At 45.7% G+C, this 19,894-nt stretch overlaps 1 protein-coding gene across 2 annotated transcripts in view; it reads left to right on the top strand.

Annotated features, from left to right (window-relative positions):
- LOC135394565 (teneurin-m-like) overlaps positions 1-19,894 on the top strand; it is a 261,414-nt gene that overhangs the window by 153,472 nt on the left and 88,048 nt on the right. For both annotated transcript variants that reach the window (XM_064625364.1, XM_064625363.1), the window contains exons 5-8: positions 450-638; positions 6,414-6,528; positions 10,977-11,377; positions 12,274-12,384. In XM_064625364.1, the coding sequence (XP_064481434.1) occupies positions 450-638; positions 6,414-6,528; positions 10,977-11,377; positions 12,274-12,384 (816 nt within the window). The remainder of the gene's footprint in view (positions 1-449; positions 639-6,413; positions 6,529-10,976; positions 11,378-12,273; positions 12,385-19,894) is intronic.

Genomic DNA, 19,894 nt, shown 5'->3' with positions numbered 1-19,894 from the left:
ATGTTCTTTACATACGAGATCTGCAGTACCTATATGGTTCTCGTAGGCTCTTAAAACATAACTTCAGTGCATAACATGCTCAGCAGCACTGTCATACGTATAATTTTATCGTTCCTTTCCCTGACTTGTGGAAAATGAGACGCTTGCGCCTTATACAGTTATGTTAATTGTAAAGAAGATGTACAGAATGATGCCACTGTCACTCTTGATTTGTGGAAAACGCGGGACGTACACATTTTTGTGACAATTCACATAACTGCATAAGTGTCACAGAAAGGCTGACGTCTCCGGATTTCAACAAATCAGGAGGGAGAACGACGGCATTACGGGCTGAGAGATGTTATATCATATCAGATAGTGTGTGCAGGCATATCCAGCTGACCACGTATCTATGCTTCATGTGTAATGATATGTGCAAGGATATCTAAGAGGGCTTCTCACGTTTGCAGCGCTACGAGAAAGCCCTCCGGAACCAGCACCACCGGCAGTACCCCCGCGCAACGTGCATGCCATTCATGGCTCGGACACTCTTGTCGGACGGAGTGCACGGTTAGGATACTTGGAGTCGGAATGCGAGTCTGAACCACCCTACCTGCCCTCAGTTATCGGGGGTCCGCCGTCCCAATACGCAGCCCCAGGTAAGCAATGCACATATAGGATTTGTTTTTTTGTTTTTTCAGTACAACGTTTTTATGTACAGCGACACAACAACAACAATAATAATAATAAACGAAGGAGAACTGATGATGACATGAGATGTTTCCCCGTGGTAGCCACATGACCCTACCCCACATCACAGCGGTTATTATGAGAGGATGAATTATGTGATAACCAGTGGTAGCCAGTAGTTAACTACATGTAGTTAAACTACTAGTTAAACTACCTGATTGTAGTAAAAAAGTAGTTATCAACTACTTGCAGCAATGTAGTGGCTACTACTAGTTAAACTACTATTTCGAGTAGTTAACTACAGTAGTTTGGCTACTGCAGGAACCAACTACTTCTAATTTTGCCGCAAGCTTTACGGCACGATCGTGCTTCAGACTTCCTTGTACCTTCCTTGTACCTTCCTTCAGTACCTTGAGAGCTACTTGTTTGATGAGAACGGAGGTGCAGAACAATTGTGCCGTGCATGTGTACTAAATCTTCACTTTTATCGCTGCTTGTGATTCATATTTAAGTGTCCAAGAACACTATAGAATGGGATTGGTGATGATGGACAACGTTAAGTAGTTATAGGTGTAGTTAAAATACATTGCACTAGTTAAAGAAATAGGTTTAACTACCTCCCCTGAAAAGTAGTTGAACTACTAGTTAAACTACTCCATCGCGAAGTAGTTAGTAGTTATAGTTAAACTACTGTAGAAGTAGTTAGTGGCCATCACTGGTGATAACTGTTCAGTATTACGTTGTCTTTTGCTAAATTACGCGAGAAATTGGTCTTTCAGTAATTTGCCGAGTGATATTTTCTCGAACTTCCTCCATCATCAAAGCATCGCTATTTCGGATTAGTTAGATTAGTAATAGGAAGTATTAGGAATGTTTATATTATTCACGCGCAAAATGATACAGATACTACGAGTAAGGGAACGTAGTAGTAGATGATCAACTTATCAACTTAGTAGATAAGGCAACTAAACATACACTCTAAGAAAAAAGGGCGCGAAAAGGTGGTAACTTCTATAATTTAAAAGGCGATAGAAACCCCAGTGCCGGGAAACATGCATAAAGACGGTACAACACAGAACACAGACTGACGAACATGATTTTATTGACAGACTTCTTGGACAACCAGAGCCAGCAGCGTTTTTTTTTTTTTTTTTTTTTTTTTTTTTACGGTTTGTATTCAACGGTTTTTATCGCTCTTCAAGGATGAACTACCGAACAGCCCAATTTTTAATCATTTACTTCTACAGTTACCACCTAGGTCAACATATTATATAACGTATGATAAAGGGTGTAAAAAGGTGCTAACAGAAATTATCATACATCCAAATTGCTACACAAAGGCGTACGCCACCCTCGCTCACCGAATCCGAAGCGATAACCCTGTCATTCATGGCAGTTGTTGGCGGACAACGTGCTATGCGGTGAAGTTCTGTTTCGAGAGCGAGGTAGCAAGTAGAAATTTACAACCAACAACACGTGCAACAACTGTTAGGTCCTAAAAGGTGTAACGGCTCCACCTTTTTTTCTAAGAGTGTAGAAGGACAAACACCCCCAACAACACAAGGCTGTATACCTATGAATATCCGACGTACGTCAAAAGTTGGATGTTGGGATATCCTTGGTGTAACGAGTTTCATCCGATATATGTAGGCTCACAATTCCGACTGTAGCTCTGTAACGGAATCAAAGTTTTGAATTACGGCAACAAGTGCGAAATTAACACAACGCGTAACGTAATTTGGAGTGAACTAGTGGTGGCATTTTAGTGCCCCTTTAAGACGCCCATTGACGGCCCATTCCTGGACAGAAAAGGCGTACTTCATATTTTGGAATGCACTTCTGTTATATTTATTTACAACAACATGCGCTATGCGCATGAAGCATTATTTGCCTCTCTGGTGGGTAATGGCCACTCTGACAATTGATACCACTCTTTTAAATTAGATTAACAGCGCATTGGCTCTTTGCAAAACATACTTTTTCGAAATGATTCCCAACCAATGCGCTGTTAACCTAATTTAAAAGAGTGGTATCAATTATCGGAGCCACCATCCCCCAACAGAGGGACCAATAATGCTTGACGATAGCAAAATGCATTGCAAGATATGAACACTACGGCATTTCTCCCTCGCTCAAAAACACTACCAATATAGTACGGCAGACATGAAAACTTTCGTCAAAGATTTATTACATTCTCCAAAATTATGTCAAACTGCTTGACGTTCCAGATTTGTTTCTGTACGCTAAGGAAAACAGATCTTCCGTAGAGCCTATACAGCAATTTTCTTGACCTTTCAGGAAATCACAGTCGCTTTGAAATGAATAATTGTGAATAAAATGAATTTGAAGTGGATGGCATATTTACTAAGGCTTGTATTTCAAAGTTGTAAAAAAGTAATGAAAATAAATATGGTAACGATGTTTGGTCTGCGCTGTCATGAAACTAATCAAAATCGCATGCGCGAATATTTCTTTGGTTTTGGCAATGTAACGAAACATAATTGGATCAAAGGGGAATTTTTACACGACCTTTTTGCGTATACTGGATTCTCCGACGTGTTAAAGTCGAGCCCTCAACCAACCTTTTTTATTCATTTTAGTTGCATTACAAATCGACCACTTTATCTTCGGGAGCACATCTGTCTTGTTGTGATGTCGTCTGCGCCCGTGCTGACGTCATCGTGTCACGTGATGCTGACTCGGAGCCCCTTAATTGATTCTCCACGTTTCGGAAATGAACCAGTGTCGACCTTTGCTCCTGGTCTGGCATTTTCTGGACAGCGCGTCGCCGTCACGTAGCATTGCACCTAATGAAATGCCGTGCAGCTGACACGCTCCATTTAGTGCAGCCTTTGCTACTCCTTTCTCTATTTTTACCACGTGGTACACATATTGAAATGAAAAATTACGTATGGGGCTTCGACACGCAGGGTGTTTTCATTAGACGATTAAGATTTCTTTTGCTAGAGTTTTATGCACAGCAACACAGATGACGTTTTTTTGCAAATGGGTTATACGGCCAGGCTGTAATTCTGTGCAGGTGAGCGTGTAACTAGGTGAGCAATTATCTCAAATGCATTAAAGGACTTTTTAATTCGACGTTTCCAAACATCTGGAGAATTGGAGGTACCGATTATTTATAGCCACTCTATTTTGTACAAAAACCATGGAATGAGTACGCATACAACATGTTTTTCACCTTCCCATTTTGACATGCAAAACAGACGAATCGGAAACCACGACCACCTTGTGCGCCAGTCGCTTATCCGAGCCTCTAGGCTGCTTATGTAGCCTACACTCTTAAAAATGAACTTCACGTCACAGCACGCTCCTAGCTAACCATCGCCTCGAATGATATCGGTATCTGCACTGATTTGCTGAAAACGGGAGGCGTACACTCTTAACTCGGTACACTTTATTGTAACTTTTAGCAATTTGTAACCTTTATACTATAGACGTAGATTTCAAAATATCGTAGAGGTTACACGTCCGATACCTCTATTTAGAGGTTAAACACAACTTGTAACGTGACACTGTAGGTGCAATAGAGGTTACCTCAGAGTTCAACGGAAATCCAATCGTCGTAACTTATAAATGTACCCTTTAAAGGAACGTTGCAACTTCTAAACGAATTCCGCGTTTGAATTTCCTTGGTTTGTTTTTCTTGTCTGTTTGATAGGTAACCTGTATAAAAGGTACTGCTCAAAAGCCACGATGTTCTCGTTCAAGCCGCACATTCAATCATTCAGTACGAGAGTTTCGGATCAGTGTGCACGCGTTACCTAATTGTGTCTCTGCATCTGTACGAGCTGCGGATCGTGTTCAGAATTGTGAAGAAAGCACAAGGTTGAAGTGATGGAACTTTATCTGGGTATTTGTACGGTATGTTTACTACAAAGTTTACGTAGTTACCTTTTTGCTGGGCAGTCTAGGAACACTAATCGCAGCACAGTCCATCTCATCAACACGGTTCAACGGTTCAACACAGTGTGTGTGTTACGTCCGTTATTTGCTTAGTCCTTTGTCACCTTGTGTTTTACTTCTTCGTGTGCTTGTGATTAACCATAGCCGCGTCGCTGATGTATCATTCTGACATATCAGAGAGGAATATAAATGTTTTCGGCGTACTGGAGAGGGAGTTGCAACAACGTGAGAACTGTAACGAGTATGCCTCCTTGAAACTGAACGTCGTTCACCACAGCTGAAGTGTTGGTATCGTGACGTCCTTGTGCTCTTGCTTCAGCTGTAGTGCCAGGATTGCCAATTAGATAATACATATGTTCCAGTTGCAATTATTTCTGCCTTTCATTTGTTGTGCATGTGAATCTGTACATGTAGTGGTCACTCGCTTTTCACCACTGGATGCCTTTAGATGAATTACGTATGTTATCGCTATATGTTGCGAATGACAGTATGCGTCCTGCACTGATGAGAGCTCATTTTGAGCACCATTTGTTCTGTAGCGTCTGTGAAGAGGCGGGCGTCTTGGAGACAGCCATGCCTGGCGAAACTGTAACTTTTACGTCCATGTGGCGGTTAGGAGCCAGTAACCTCTATTTGTAGGTGATCTGTGTAACGTTTATAGAGCCCATAGGTTACAGGGTAACTTCTGAAATAGAGGGTAAAATGTTTGAAATTTTTACCCTTTACTAGAAGGTACCAGATTTAGTTTGTACGCATTTTTTGTGACAATTATGAACAGCATAAGCGTCACAAAAAAGACGTACGCCTCCCGTTTTGAACAAATCAAGGCAGATAACGATATCATTCGAGATTATGGTTGGCCAGGTGCGTGCTATGTGGTGAAGTTCATTTCTAAGAGTGTAGGGTGCCTGAATACTAGCTCCCTCTGCATAGGGTTAAGACAACCGCGTCGTCTGTTACGAATTTACGCCATCTTTACGCCATCTTTACGCCCACGTACGGCTCAAGATTGGAGTTTGGAGTTTTCTGGCGCAAGGATACGTACGGCTCGAGATGCGCTCACAAAAGTCTAACTGTGCGCTTAGATACACGCTACGTTTTGGTGTTGAGTAAATGCATAGCAGGGAGGTTTGAAAAAGTGGGTGAACTCGGTACACAGCATTCATACATGGTAAGCGTGGGCGTGAACATGGCGGCCTTGCGGCATTCGCTTCTGCAAAGGGTGACTCCACCCTACACAGAAGGTGCTAATATTAAGGCACCCTAATCTATCCAGCAAATCAGCGCCATTATCAATCAGCTCCGTCGTTCTGTACCGCGTGACCGTCCGAATAGGGGTTGTCCTTCCTGCGATTGCGACGCGCGTGGTTGTGGTTTCGACTAATTGGCCTAGCACAATCTGAGGATGGATACCTCGAAGTTTGAGCTGGTTTCAAGGGTGTTAACGTTCTTATAAATGGTAATGTCCTTAAAAAAATCGGGTGGCTTTAAACACAAGCCGCATGGACATAACAGCGTGTTTTTGTATAGTTACAGAGCAGTTATAAAGTTATAATTCGATACAGATGACTCCTGAGCGGGCTGTTGTTGCTGTCGCGCGTAGTGAGAGCCTGCGACATTGTGATTTGACTGGGACGTTGCACCAAAAGAGCATGCTCTAGCGAAACACTATCATATTAAAAGAGCGTGCGGTTAGAGGGTAAATGTGGTTCAAACCGCCACCTTGATGAAAAATAACTAACCTCCTGCGCGAGTGCCACCATCTGCGATGGCGGCTTCTTCCATTCAGCTGTTGACTTTTCCCTCTGTTTTTCTTGCAGGAGAAGTGATGACCACAAATATGAACTGTTCAAAAGCTGCAGACGCAGTCTCACTCTCAGCCGAACGCGAATCTAAGAATACAATCAACAGGTCGAACCGGAACGACAACGAAAGGTAAGCTTATTTTGTAATATAGCATAATGGGGGGGGGGGGGGAGTGACAAAGTAGGCGTTACCCTCCTTTGCTAATGCATAAGAACGTTAGAAATCGTATAATCTAAAGAGTATGCCATTTGCAATGATTCTGTCCCTACAAGAAGTTATACGTCAACAGCAACCGACCTCTGATATCATGAAACATCTCTAGGGCTTTCCCTACAAAAACCCGTATCCCTGGACCCCCCACCCCCTCCCTTCCACATTCTTTTACCTCTTCAGTGCTACATGTGGCATCAGTACCGGCTTACCCAAGAAATAAGTATCAGAAGAGATAAGTACCGCATTTCTTCCGCTGCGTAAAAAAATAACGCCGGCACGGCAGACGTCGAAACTTGTCAATGATGTATGAAGCATTAAAAAATCGTCTCAACAATTTTCAGTTCCCAGGTGGGTTTGAGTAAAACCATGAAAAATTTAAAAGAAAAACGCTCTTTCCTACACATTGCCAGTACCCTATTCTGCCATTGTCGTGGGCCGTCGGGGAGTCGTTGGAGCTTTGCAGTTTACTCTAGAAGCAGTCTTGACGATAGGTGGTACAACACAAATCCGTGTAGTGCTTCCAAATTGTTAAAAAGCAGTAAAGTAATTCCCGTAACCAAGGTCATGTTGCTACGGAACCTGCGCAATACCACAGAGACATATGGGGCTTAGTTGGTGGTGTGGGCAATTGGAACTGCCTTACGTCACGTGGTTGACTTCTTTGAGGCGACAGGCCTAAAGGACTCACTATGACCCCAGCAGCGCCCTCGGACACTCCCACCACCACGATCACGTCCAGCATCGTCATCGCCACTTCGATCATTCCCGTCATCTCTCATCGTCATCACTGATCATTGTCACCACTCATATTAGACCCCTAGCTATGGGGTAGCGTTCCACTCCTAGAGTGGAAAATCTCCCCACTTCATCATCACAATATATATGTTGTTGTTGTTGTTGGAACTGCTAAGGGGGCATCAGGTTTTTAATCTTCACAATCTATTGACAATAAACTGGGTGGACTGGAAATTTTCAAATAAACTTACTTAGAGGAATAGTCCGCTTTCCGAACATCAAATCGTGAGTTTTTGCTTCCTCGGGTACTGCGTTACTCAATTATGCTGAATCCAATCTTAACTTTTCGCCGACTTGGGCAGTATAATGTTTTAACGGCGCTATAAATCATTGACATGCGTGCAGTTCGAAATTCCCGCGCGGTGATACGTATGCGCAACGTCAGTGTGACGACACGGGAGCGTTTCCTTTGATCCCGTCTCAAATTGTGAGAATAATTCGATTCGGTCACTCGTGATGCGGAATTCTCCACGTTCCGCTACGGAAAATACGTTAGGAGGAGGTGCTGGAGAGGACGCTCACACGTGAGCACCCGCGAAACGTCACAGAAACATCACGAGAGTTGATTAGGTGATTCTCCTGCTTGCTCCTGCCCGTCGGTGCGGGGCTGCTGTCTCTTTTTACGACAAAATACGTAGAGCGCCGTAAATACGCCGGTTTCGAGCGACAGGGCTCTCAGGAGTCCGACAGTCCAGCCAGAGGTGTCCATTTCAATGAAACAGGGGAGAAAACGTTCCGTTCAAAAGTAAAAAAAAAAAAGAAAAAGCGCAAGATACGTCCTTTAACGTGTAGCACAGCTGCCAGTTAATTTTTTTATTCATTTTATCTTCATTACAAACAGCGTACTTTGTCTTGGGCAACCCCTTGTACTTTAGCGTACCGATGCCCCGAACACTTGGTGACCTCATAAACGTTAGTCTCACGACTGTTACACCCATCACACGCGCTCGCTACTGAGGCCACATCCCTCCGTGCCGCACAAAGCCCAGGTGACTCACAACCTTCAAACCGCGCCCTGAGACAAGAACAAAAAGCCCGGGACATATTTCCCTTCTTTGCCTTCGCCCTAAACTTCTCTCCCCAAAATGACACCTCGGCGTCAAATATTAAAGCACTCTTCCTCCCCCCCCTCGTCCAGTACACGCGCACACTATGCATATATTGATGGACACCAGGGCGCGCTGTGGCATACAACGGTGCGTTATTATGCCTCTTGTGATGGACGATTTGGGAATTCTGGCAATTGGCCCCTCCCAGACAATTTGCTTTTACCCTTCTCCGCGGAAAATTTGGCGGGGTCCGGCCAATCAAACAGAATATTTCATGCGGAAAGGGCGAAAATGATTGCGAGAAGGAAAGCAGTTTAGTTGTATGTGGTGAGAGAAGGATTTTAATCGTCTGCAGGCATTTTTCTGGTTCGCGAAGCGTGACTGATATTACGGAGGTCGAATTCGGGAAAAGTTTTGCGTCAGTTTCTCGAGTAGAGCATGTGCAGCTTTGTTGGTTCGGCGTGAAGCGAAAGCGTGAATATTGATTCGGAGGGTCATTAGTTAGCAAATGGTGCCCTGTTCAGAATGGAAGAAGGTTTCGTGGGAAGAGGATTTGGGCACAGAAACAGTAATGCTGATGAATGGTGAGAGAAGTCGTTTTCTCTCCTTTTGTTCGTGAAACTTCTCTGGAACGAAATAGATTTAGGCTTGAACGGAACTCGGCCGCTAGTGTGGAAACGGGAATTGGACTTGGATGCAGTGAAGTGGTTGGCTTCGAATTCTGCCGTTGTGGTTACACTTTTTTTTTCTGTTTCGAAGCAACTTGCCAAGCACAAGCTTGTGTCCGTTTCATGTACATGGTAGTTTCACGAAACATGTGCGCTGCAACATACATGTTGCACATGCCATCTTTCTATTTTCATTCTATGCAATTACGTTCTCCGTTTAAGACGGCCATTAAGGCGGAATTTGTTTTGCCGGCATGTCAGATTCAATAGCTCACTAATATTTTTTGAAACCGTTATCGCACTAGCACGTGCGGTACAATTACATAGACATCAATAACCGCAAGAGCAGAAGTCCACTTTGCCTTCCCCCCCTTTTTTTTTCGTTTCTCCAACACCGCCTTGTAAAGCTGCCTTCGCCACATCAATAACCGTATTGCGACAGAGCACGCCCTACAGGGACGAATAAACGCGTGTGGCACCCCTGAGCCCACCAGAAATAGGCGTCGACAGCAGGTGATCTTTTCTTGTTTACACACTCTGAAAAATGCAATTCACAACATAGCACGCTCGTAGCCAACCGTCATCCCGATTAACATCGTTACCGCCCCTGATTTGTTCGAAACGGGAGGCGTATGCCTTTTTTGGACCAATTATGTACTCCATCAGTGTTAAAAAAAAAAGAAAAAAGGGAAGGCGTACGCCTCCCGCTGTCAACAAATCAGGGGCGAGAACGATGTCATTCGGGATGATGGTTGGCTAGGAGAGTGCTATGCGGTGAAGTTAATTTTTTAAGAGTGTAGGGATCGAGTCACCTCCAGGATGACAATCCTGAGTCACCTTCTTGATCCCAGCAGTAAATACCGCTGGATGATAAAACCTCACATCACAGTAATCATGGTTTTTCCCCACTCTTAAAATAAGTGTGTGTGTGTGGGGGGGGGGGGGGAGGGTAGTGACAGAATCGGTTCGCCGTTGTTGGCCACACAGAAGTGGGCGCCGCCACGACTATAGAAAAAAGAAAAAAGAAAAAGAAAAGAGAGAGAGAGAGAGAGAGAGAGAGAGAGAGACGGATGGAGGATGAAGGGTGGAGATACGTAGAGGGTGCGTGCTGTTAAAAATGAGGGGGGGGGGGTCGAGGTAGCTTGCCGTTGTTGGCCGCACTCAAGTGGGTCTTAAAAATGAACTTCCCCACATGGCACGCTCCTAGCCAACCATCATCATGACAACGTTCTCGTTTCTGATTTGCTGAAAACGGGGAGCGTACGCCATTTTCGTGGCATTATGCAGTTCATAATTGCCACAAAAATAGCCTACGCCCCCCCGTTTTCATAAAATCAAGAGAGAGAACGTTGTCGTTGGGGACGATGGTTGATTAGGAGCGTGCAATGCGGCGAAGCTTCGTTTTTAGAGTGCAATAATTGACTGAGACGGATGGAACTCGCGTCGTGCGGGGAGCGGTGCTGTTCTTTTCAAGTGAGCTGGCGCTGTTTCAGATTCGCCACGGGATACGTTTGACGTGCCTCAAAGTATTTTGCAGAAGCTACACGTTTCTATTATTGTGAAATGCAATTACAAAAGAATTCTAATTTACAAACTGTTCTTTTACGACGAGTGGAAACCGTGGTGATTTAAGGACGTTCACTGTACTGCTTTGATGTTTGAGGGGGCAGATAATTAAAGGGATTTAAAAAAACAGTACCTCATCGTCAGGCAGAAGACCGTCAATGTCTTAAACTATTTTGAAGCACATAAGATTGCAAAATGCGAATTTCACTCTCACTTTATCCTCCTCTTTGTGTCCAATGCTTACGGAATACGTGTGTCAACATTTTTTTCTTTTCTTTGTCTCCAGAGTTTACTGCCAGCCTCAGAACATCATACAAACCACGGAAGTCCCTACAGAGAAGGAACCCTGTCCTGACGGCAGCACATACAGCAATCCACTGCCCGTCTTCTGCGGAACCCCTTGCTCCACAACAGGGCCTATGGTCCCTGTGCCGAGCAGCTGCGTAAGCCCACAACTGATCCAGCAGCAGAATACCCAAGGGGGACCCCCAGGGGTTCACAGCAACCACGGCACGGGGGCGCGGTCTTCCTTAGCCGCTACAACTGCGTTCGCATCGGCTGCGATGGCGACGTCGCGCTTTCATATCCAGAAAGCGTGTGGTGGTCATCGATGCTCCTGGAAGCTGGCTACTGTTGTCTTATCTTTCGTGGTTATCGTGCTGTCTGCCACCTTGGCTTACTTTGCTGGTGAGCTCTATTTCTGTGTTCGCCTTGCGCTGCCATGTTTGTAACTTACAGGTTATGTTGGGTGTAACAATGTCTTTCCGAACGCAGTTAGTTACGATGCTTCTAATACAAATAGACCACAAGCGTGTGTAGTAAAGAACATGAATCACGCACTGTAGATGATTGGATTTGATTGGATGGGATTGGAGCTAAACCTGAAGATAGTGGCTCCGCCAGCACACTTGTTCCACTGAAGGCTGTTTAGTAGCATAGATCACCATGGGCTTGGTAGGGTTAATGATGACAGCATAAAGAAAGACCAAGTGAAAAATGATTCTGTTAGGAGAGCTACTAATAATGATTTAACACGGAAATCGGACCAAAACCTTATTAGTACAATAACAAACCTTTACAACCACATTACCACATGTCAATGCTGCGTACTGCTAGCGGCGTGCTGCACGCTTCATAATAAATAGTATTCAGAAATATTAAACTTTGGTTGTATTTCTAGATATGATCGTCACATTATCATTGGAGGGAGGGATATAACCTTACCGTGCGAGTTGAAAAAGAACACCAGTAAGGAGCTTCCGTTGTCCGTTTAGCGCTTTCCGTCGCTTTCCATCGTTCAATTTATTATTTCTTTTACTTGCTCTACTACTCCGCACTCGTTTATTTGACAAAAGGCGAAGCCGTAGCCCTCGTGTCTATATCTCCGACCCTACTTCTTCCAACACTGTTATTAAGCTTTTGAAACAATCGATTTCCAGCTACAGTGATCATATCGCTAGCACTGCAACAGAGTGATTGAGAGACATTGCTACATAGACGTATTTGCGTTAAGTCTAGACCGTTTCAACGATTTTTTTTAGATAACGTTATTTTCGTTTTTTGTTTTTTTCTTCTCTTTTCAGCAATGAGCACTCTGGGGATACGGCCAGAAGGCAGTAAGGCCTGCATTGTGGTGGAAAATGGCAACAACGTGCAGAGCATGGCAGCGGAGAGAGTAGTGCCAACTGTAAAAGGTCAGCAGTAAAAAAAAAATATATATATACATTTCTGTTTGGGTAGCAAAGCGACGCATTTTTCCTTGCTGCTATACAGATCCTATGTATTTCGTTGTCATTTTGTCGTCTGATGTCGCACAGTTATGGTCAAAGATGCGCAGGGTAGATAAATTGTCTAGCAAAATTATTCAGTGGGATTGTATTACACTGTGCTTCCGGCATGTGTGACGTAAAGTAGTTATTACAACAACAACAACAAAAATCGTTTGTTTGTAAAGAAAAAAAAAAACGACGAGAAACTCTTCTCCCGACTTGTTCGGCTACTCCTAACATAAATTCTCACCCCAACCCCCACCCCCAAAAACTATTTCTCAGGTGCTCTACTCGCAAGTTCGCTATTCACTACTCACATGAAGAGAATCGTTTGGAGTGCACACTGCACAGCTCCCATTAGTGAAAAGGGAGCCACTTACATTAAAGGGACATTGAACTGCGAAACCCCGGTCCGTAACTGTGCAACGTGTGCACCAAACGGATCCCGTGCAGAATATAGATTACGGCACATATGCCGGCAACAGAGTAAGCAGTCGCTTGTACAGTAAAATTACGTAAATTTTCCTTACAGTGTATTTGCTTTCGGGCCCTTCTTTCAGAGACAAAGTAAATTGAATGAGCTTGCTGTTAACAATGACACGCTCCAACTCTCCAAAGTAATCATGTGTTGTCAGTCCTCTAGTAAAGAAATTACTAATCAATATCAAGTAATTCTTCGTGTGGTAGTTACGTACCCCCTTCTACACAATGTCTGCCCCTCCGTTATGCAGAGCAGGTGTCTGTCCAGCTCTCATAGACTATCGCTTCGTCTCTCAAAAGGTATCTCAAAATACACCCGTTCAGTATATACTTTAGCTTACCATCCGAAAATTACCGATTTAAAATACGTGAACAAAATCAGGACAAATTGCGCAGACGGAGCTCTCAGAGGTCATTACGATGAATTCGAATTATGAGCCAGTAGATTTCATGGTACGATTCCTCAATAGTGAGTTTTAGTATATAGTACGCTATCGCCTCTGCGTATACGTATGGGATAGCGTTGGTTGTTCTGGCGCACACGCAAGACATAAACAGAGTTTTGCGCATTGCGCATAACCATCACGCTATCCCTAACGCACACAAAGGCGACAGCGGACGACATACTAAAACTCACTAATCTACGATTAGAATGTAGACGCTATCGCAATTAAATAATACTGTACTGAGTGTAAATAAAGAAAACACACACACACACACGCACACGCACAAGTAAACACACAAACAACGACACGATGTCTATCTGCGACAAGCGACAAGCTAGTTAGAAGGAATGAAGCAGTTGTCGTAATCGGGTGTTATCGCAAAACCCATGCATGCAGCCATTTGCAGCATGAATGAGCAAGAGAACACGCCAAACGGAGATGAATGAGTGGTCTATTTTGGGGGCTACAGTTCCATATTTTTGTTCACTATCATCATCATCATCTCATCATCTGTAGCCTATGATGTGCAATTAGAAACCGCATGGATGATAATATTGTTTTCAGTCCACTATTTGTCGCACTAAGACAGAGTGTAGTAACAGGTGCGGATCAATGTGGATGAATGGGCTTAAAAAGAATGGACCCCTGATGAGCCGTAGGGAGTGGGACCTGCTATCCCCATATTAGGCACGTCTCCTGTAGAGCGTGCTTTGACTGCACTAGCGCGGTGTACACAGGGCAAGCAACCGACCACTATCTCTTTCCGGCTCTCTCAGCAAGTTGACATATAGAGAGTAGAGAATTTTAGTGTACCGTGCGCTATCGCTTTTGCGTACGTAAGGGATAGCGTTGGTGGTTCTGCGCACTGCGCGAAGCTCTCTTTCTCTTATGGGCGTGCGCAGAAGCATCAACGCTATCTCTAACGTACGCAAAGGCGATGGCGTACGATGTACTAAAACTCTCTAGTTTCAGTTGTACCGTGTTCACGCCACGCGCGCGCGCTATATGCAAACTTACGTACTGCGCATGCGGAGTGTGCACCGATTATTTTCTTGCGTACACAAGGCAATTACGTACGCAGTACTAAAATTCTATAATGTTGCTGGGTTGTTGCAATAGACCCTGTGCAAAATGAAAGCGCTACCTCTCGTTCATTTTGCGAAGCTTCGCCATCCCCTCACGGAGTTGTGTGATCGAGCATTCTGCTCCTGTGGCGTCTGCATCTGATCGGATATCCCACTGTGCTGCTTTACTCTCAGTTTTACCATCGGACGATCTCGATGCGAATGCCGATGAGATGTTGGGCACGGTCGAATAGCAAGTACTGCCGAAGGCAAACATTGGTACACACTCACGTCTCACGCACGAGAGCTCTAGCTGCTGATGTCCGCGGAACCTCAGGACAATGCTTGCGGAAGCTCAGCTTTTAAATGTGATAGCAGTTATGAGCGAACCCTCTGAGTTTTCTTGAAGCGGATTATGTCACAGGCCCTGCACTCATTGGCTGCCGCTTGGAGAGCACGAGTTCAAGCGAGAATAAAAAAACGCGTGGGAGAACCAGCTCCCGTGGTTTTCAAAAGAAAGAAAGAAAAGAACGGTAGAAAGGAGGAAAAAAAAAACAGTTCCTGTGGCCTAGTGGCTACAATGGTGTTCCAGGCTGAGACTGAGAGGTGACCAGGGTTCGAACCCGGGTGCCGACAGTGCTGTCTGGGTGTTTCCTACGGGTTTTCATCGAGAGCAGACCTTAGACTGATTTGGCTAAATCGCAGCGGAAAAAACAAACAAACATAAACGTAGGTTCCAAACAAAGGCGTCATTAAACCGGTGCACAACTCGAAGTGTAGAAACCTAATACGGTGATGACTGATGAGTGGAAGAACTGGCGTCGACAGACTTGATGAACGCTGCGGGGCCCCTACGAGCCAATACCCGGGTGCCCCGCTGCAGGGCCCGGGGTACTGGCCCGTAGGAGGGTAGGCCACACACCAGTGTTCAAGACAAATGTCTAAAGGTGGCCCAAGACGCAGGATCCTCCCCCGTGCGATAGTCCTAACGTTGCCCGCCTTAGCGTTCCAGCACCACCACCGCCGCGAGAGAAGGTGAAAGCAGTTGTCGGCGGAGGAACTTCACCAGTAAAAGCGTAAGCATATCGAAGCGCAGGGACAGCGGCGTGTGAGCGAGACTCGCGGAGCAATGGCGAAGCGCGTTTGTGGAAAATGCGGCAGGCTATAAGCAGGCGAGAATGTCTCCTGAAAAATCACTGTGCTCTTTGGCGCACTGCCATACACGTACGAAACGCGAAAACATTGCGGCAGACGGAAGATGGTCCCTGCGCTGTCACCGTACATGACATCCGTGCGGCGCAGTAGCAAACCCGACCATAGGCTGGTATTGGCCTCGAGCGGAAACGCTGGTTACGCCCGCAAACACGTTCACTTCTTGTTGAAGTCACTGTACTCTTTGGTGCGCATTTCTGTACATCTGGCCGACTATAATGGCAGCTCGCTTTATCGCACGCCGCTTCTTAGCATTATAATACAAAAAGCGCACAAACAGAAGACACTAGTGAGAGAACCCTCACCAACTTCTTCACCAACTAACCCCACGCTTTCAAGCTTCATTCCTAGCAATATGAGCAGGACGTCGCTTACGTTCTATATTTTCGGTCACGACGTCTGCATCTCCCGCAGCAGCATATCCGGTCGACCTGCGAACTACATACATGCGCGAATGCTCTGCAGCACATCGCCTACGCGTTGTTACTCCGCGGCGTTCGTGTTGCTAGATGACGTGGACGGCATCACGTGGTACGTGTTGTGGGACTAGCGGCACGGCCGGGTGGGTAGGGGCGTGCGCTCGTTGATGATAGGCACTAATGGCGAATTTGGGTGGTCATTTCGTGGCAACACGGCCTAGCGCTTGGAAATTGCTAGGTCGGCGCCCGAGTTGGATCACGTGACCGTTGCCACCCGAAAATGGGTGGCAGGAATCTAAGCGGTTTTAGTCGCTTGGATCACGCTAGGGGCATCGCGGTCGGTCGTCTTCTGGTTCCGTCGTCTTCTAACGCATTGAACTTCGACGTGCGAGCCAAGGGCCCTCGCTACCCTCGCGGTGCGGATGTGACGGCACCGGATATAGTTGGGCAATCCGCTGCCCGGTCACTTCGAGTCCAGGCGGAAGAAGTGCTAGCTGGCAAATTCCACGAGAACACACGAGATTGCTACGTTTTGACCAAGGGAACGCAGTTGGCCGGAATCTGGCAAAAAATCTGCCAGGAAATAACCACGCGAATTCGCCGTTAGTAAGATTATGAAGTGATGTGTTCGAATCCAACCAGTTGTGGTTTCCCCTGGTTTTTGGAGGATAATTTTCGGACAAATATTGGCATAGTTCCCACTGATATCCGCACATAGTCCACACCAAGCCCCTGTGCCCCACTCGTTCCTGCTGTCCTCTCTCCATCTGTCCACATCTGTACGACGCTCACACTCATCGTGTGGCGCTAACACGCAATCACAAAGAAGCACACATTACGGAGCTTTGCACATCGGACGCGCTTTACGAAAAGGCAAGTTCGAATCTGTCGCGTTCAAAATCAGCAACGTGATATCAGCTACTTCAAAGGAATCAGTTGCTGAGCGCATCATAGTTTCGGGACCGTTATCGTAAAGTCCTTCTGGTCTGCTAAGTCATCTTTCAAAATCTTCCCACTGAACCGGCGCCGCAATAAAGACACGAACAAGGGAGGGAGAGCACATCGCGAGATATGAAAGGACCCCTCTCCACTGACACTACGCTTCAGCAAGGCTCAAAAGTGCGTTAAAGAAATGCTATCGCAGTTAAAACCATGCGCGCGGTAGACAACCAAAAAGCTACATACTACTCTCAAGGTTTGCGAAAATATGGCGCAGCGGGCCTAGGAGTACGACAACATTATCATTGGGGCCCTGGACGTGCAGAGCCTCACATGTCACCGATATATAGCGACTGACCGGGTACTGGCCAAGTGCATCGTCCGTCTTCTCGCCCTCTCAGAAACCTGGACCAACCTACTGCGACATATGGCAGGCTTGTGATGCTTTTCCCATTCCAAGAGAGAAGACAACCGAAGTGCCCGTGCCGCCATCTATTCAAGAAATGACGAAACTATTCAATTCAACTAATTTCAATTTCTTAGCGACCAAAATAGTCACTCTCAAACTCCATAATTGAAAACACACCCTAGCCGCCGCAGACGAAGTTTGTGACGTTTGCGTCGTGGAGAGTGAGGAATAATGTCTGGGGAACGTGCGGTGACTCTGCTCAGGGGTGGCGGCACAGTGCACCCAGGGGAGGGGGAAGGTGAAAGAGAGAGGAGATATATTATGGTGGAACGGGAGAGGTAGGGGTATGCAGTCCCTTTTGCTCTGGAAATAGGGTACTCGTGGAGAACTACCCACCACAGAAATCACACGAGCACCCCTCAGTATAGCCTTTACTGGAGTGGCCTCTGTACCACGGTCGCCGCCAGAATGATTGGCGACCTACCACCATGCGTGACCACCTATGCGTCGTAAAAGTGGACTACATGGATGCCCCCACCCTCATGCTGATGGTATACATTACACCGGGATCTTCTAAGGGCAAGATCAAAAGGTTCCTTCCCGTCAAGTTTGCTCTGCAATCAACACGTTCGTAGACGACTTAAAGAAACACAACATGCCCATGGTTGCCATGCGAGACTTCATGGAAGTCTTCTTATAGATTGTGTCTTCGTTAGGGGCATAAAAAAGCTAGTAGCAGCCAAGTACGTCAGCTACTACAGGCTCCACAGGCCTCTACTGTGCATCTATCTTCAACTGTGCATTGTCGGAGAACGCCCGCGACGAGCTCATAAATGCTATCGCACTTCAATGACAATCTGCGCAGCGATTTCTGCCCTAATTTTTGGAGTGTCATGCGTCTCTATCTGGTCTCTGATCAACCTAATTATTCTAACTTACCACTGATAACGCTTCCAAACCACACGCATTCCTAACCCGACAATAATTGGGTCATAACACTGACATGCATCTGCTTCACCGTTTCCCCCACCCTCCTCCGCCATAGAACGCCACTCTGAACACCCATTTCGCGGACTGCCTTTATTCACTCCCTTTCCCGGTCCTCCCTAAATATTTCTCCCGATGGGCACTGCGCCTCATCGACCGAGCAGGCCGAAAACTTCACTTTTCTTTCGCCCGAGCTACACAGAACGTTTCCGCAGAATGTCAAAGACGAAACGCAGCTGGCTGACGAATTTGGCTGCACGGCTAATTTCAATCTGGCAACAGATGTGACTAGGCGGCGGCCCTCGCTGATTGGCTGCCTTTGACTTCGGACGTTCGATGAAGGAAGAACATTATGGGGGCCGCCATTGTATTCATGACTTGTTTGCCGAGCTCTCTTTTGCGTGCGTTGGCCTCTGAATTTGTTCCAGGGCTCCGCGCTGCGATCCGTTGGCGTGGCTGCTGCTCATCAACAGTGTCTTTTAGTAGTGTTTGTTTTGAAGGAGACACGTTGTACGGCTGGGCAACGGAAATCGATTAGTTGGCAGGAAAAATACAGGAACGATACAAACACAGAACTGGATTTTTACTAACAACTGAGGTTTATTACAGAAGTGAGAGCAAGCTTTTAAACAACGTATCCAAACTCACGGCGCCGGCTTAGTGCGATGCTAGTAGGAACCGGCTTGGAACTGGATTTCTAGGAATCGGATTTCTAGATTTCTCTCGTTTCTTTGTTTCGTCTGCAAACTTCATGGGTGACTTTAAGCAAATAGCCCGGTATCCTGTTCTTCTCGATGGGGAAGTTTTGACTTGACGCTGCATAGCAAGCATTCAAGCTTTCGTTCGAATCATTCGAACATTCGATGAAGAGACTTGAGGACATTATATGAAGAGGCTAACACGACGAAGAGGCCTGCGGACATTGTGAATGCAATATGTAATAGGTAGCTCAACACTTATGGCGAATTACACTGGTAGTTGTATCGCAAAAGCTAATGCTGGTCGCTTCAGTGCAACGTGCATCGCGTTGCACATTACACACAACACCAGGGATGCCGAACTCATTCGTGTCCGTGGGTCACATTGAGGAACTACGCGGGCCGCATACCACGGCTTTGGGGTAGCCTGTTTCTGATGTGCAGGATACCTCAGAAAACGTGCCATTAAATTATAATTAAAAACAAAAACTACGCCACCTAGAATCACGCGGTCAACGGCATTTGTTCTGTGTGGGAGAGATTTACTAGACGGATTTCACATGGTACTATACAACAAGCACAACACACACATAACATACACAACACAAGATCAACGATACAGGGCGATGCAAACTGCGGATATTAACAAATGAGAGGCAATGAATGATAAATGATCATGGATGGGTCAAAATATGGTAGGTGAAAAAAATTTCTTACTATGTTTTTGCTGCATCCTGATGCGAATGTCATCTAAGTTCAGTTTTATTATGCTATTTATTAC

This window comes from Ornithodoros turicata, chromosome 5, assembly GCF_037126465.1.
Source record: "Ornithodoros turicata isolate Travis chromosome 5, ASM3712646v1, whole genome shotgun sequence".
In the NCBI taxonomy this organism is placed as follows: Eukaryota; Metazoa; Arthropoda; class Arachnida; order Ixodida; family Argasidae; genus Ornithodoros; species Ornithodoros turicata.
Note: the sequence above shows the minus strand (reverse complement) of the source record. Positions and strands in the feature narration are given on the sequence as shown.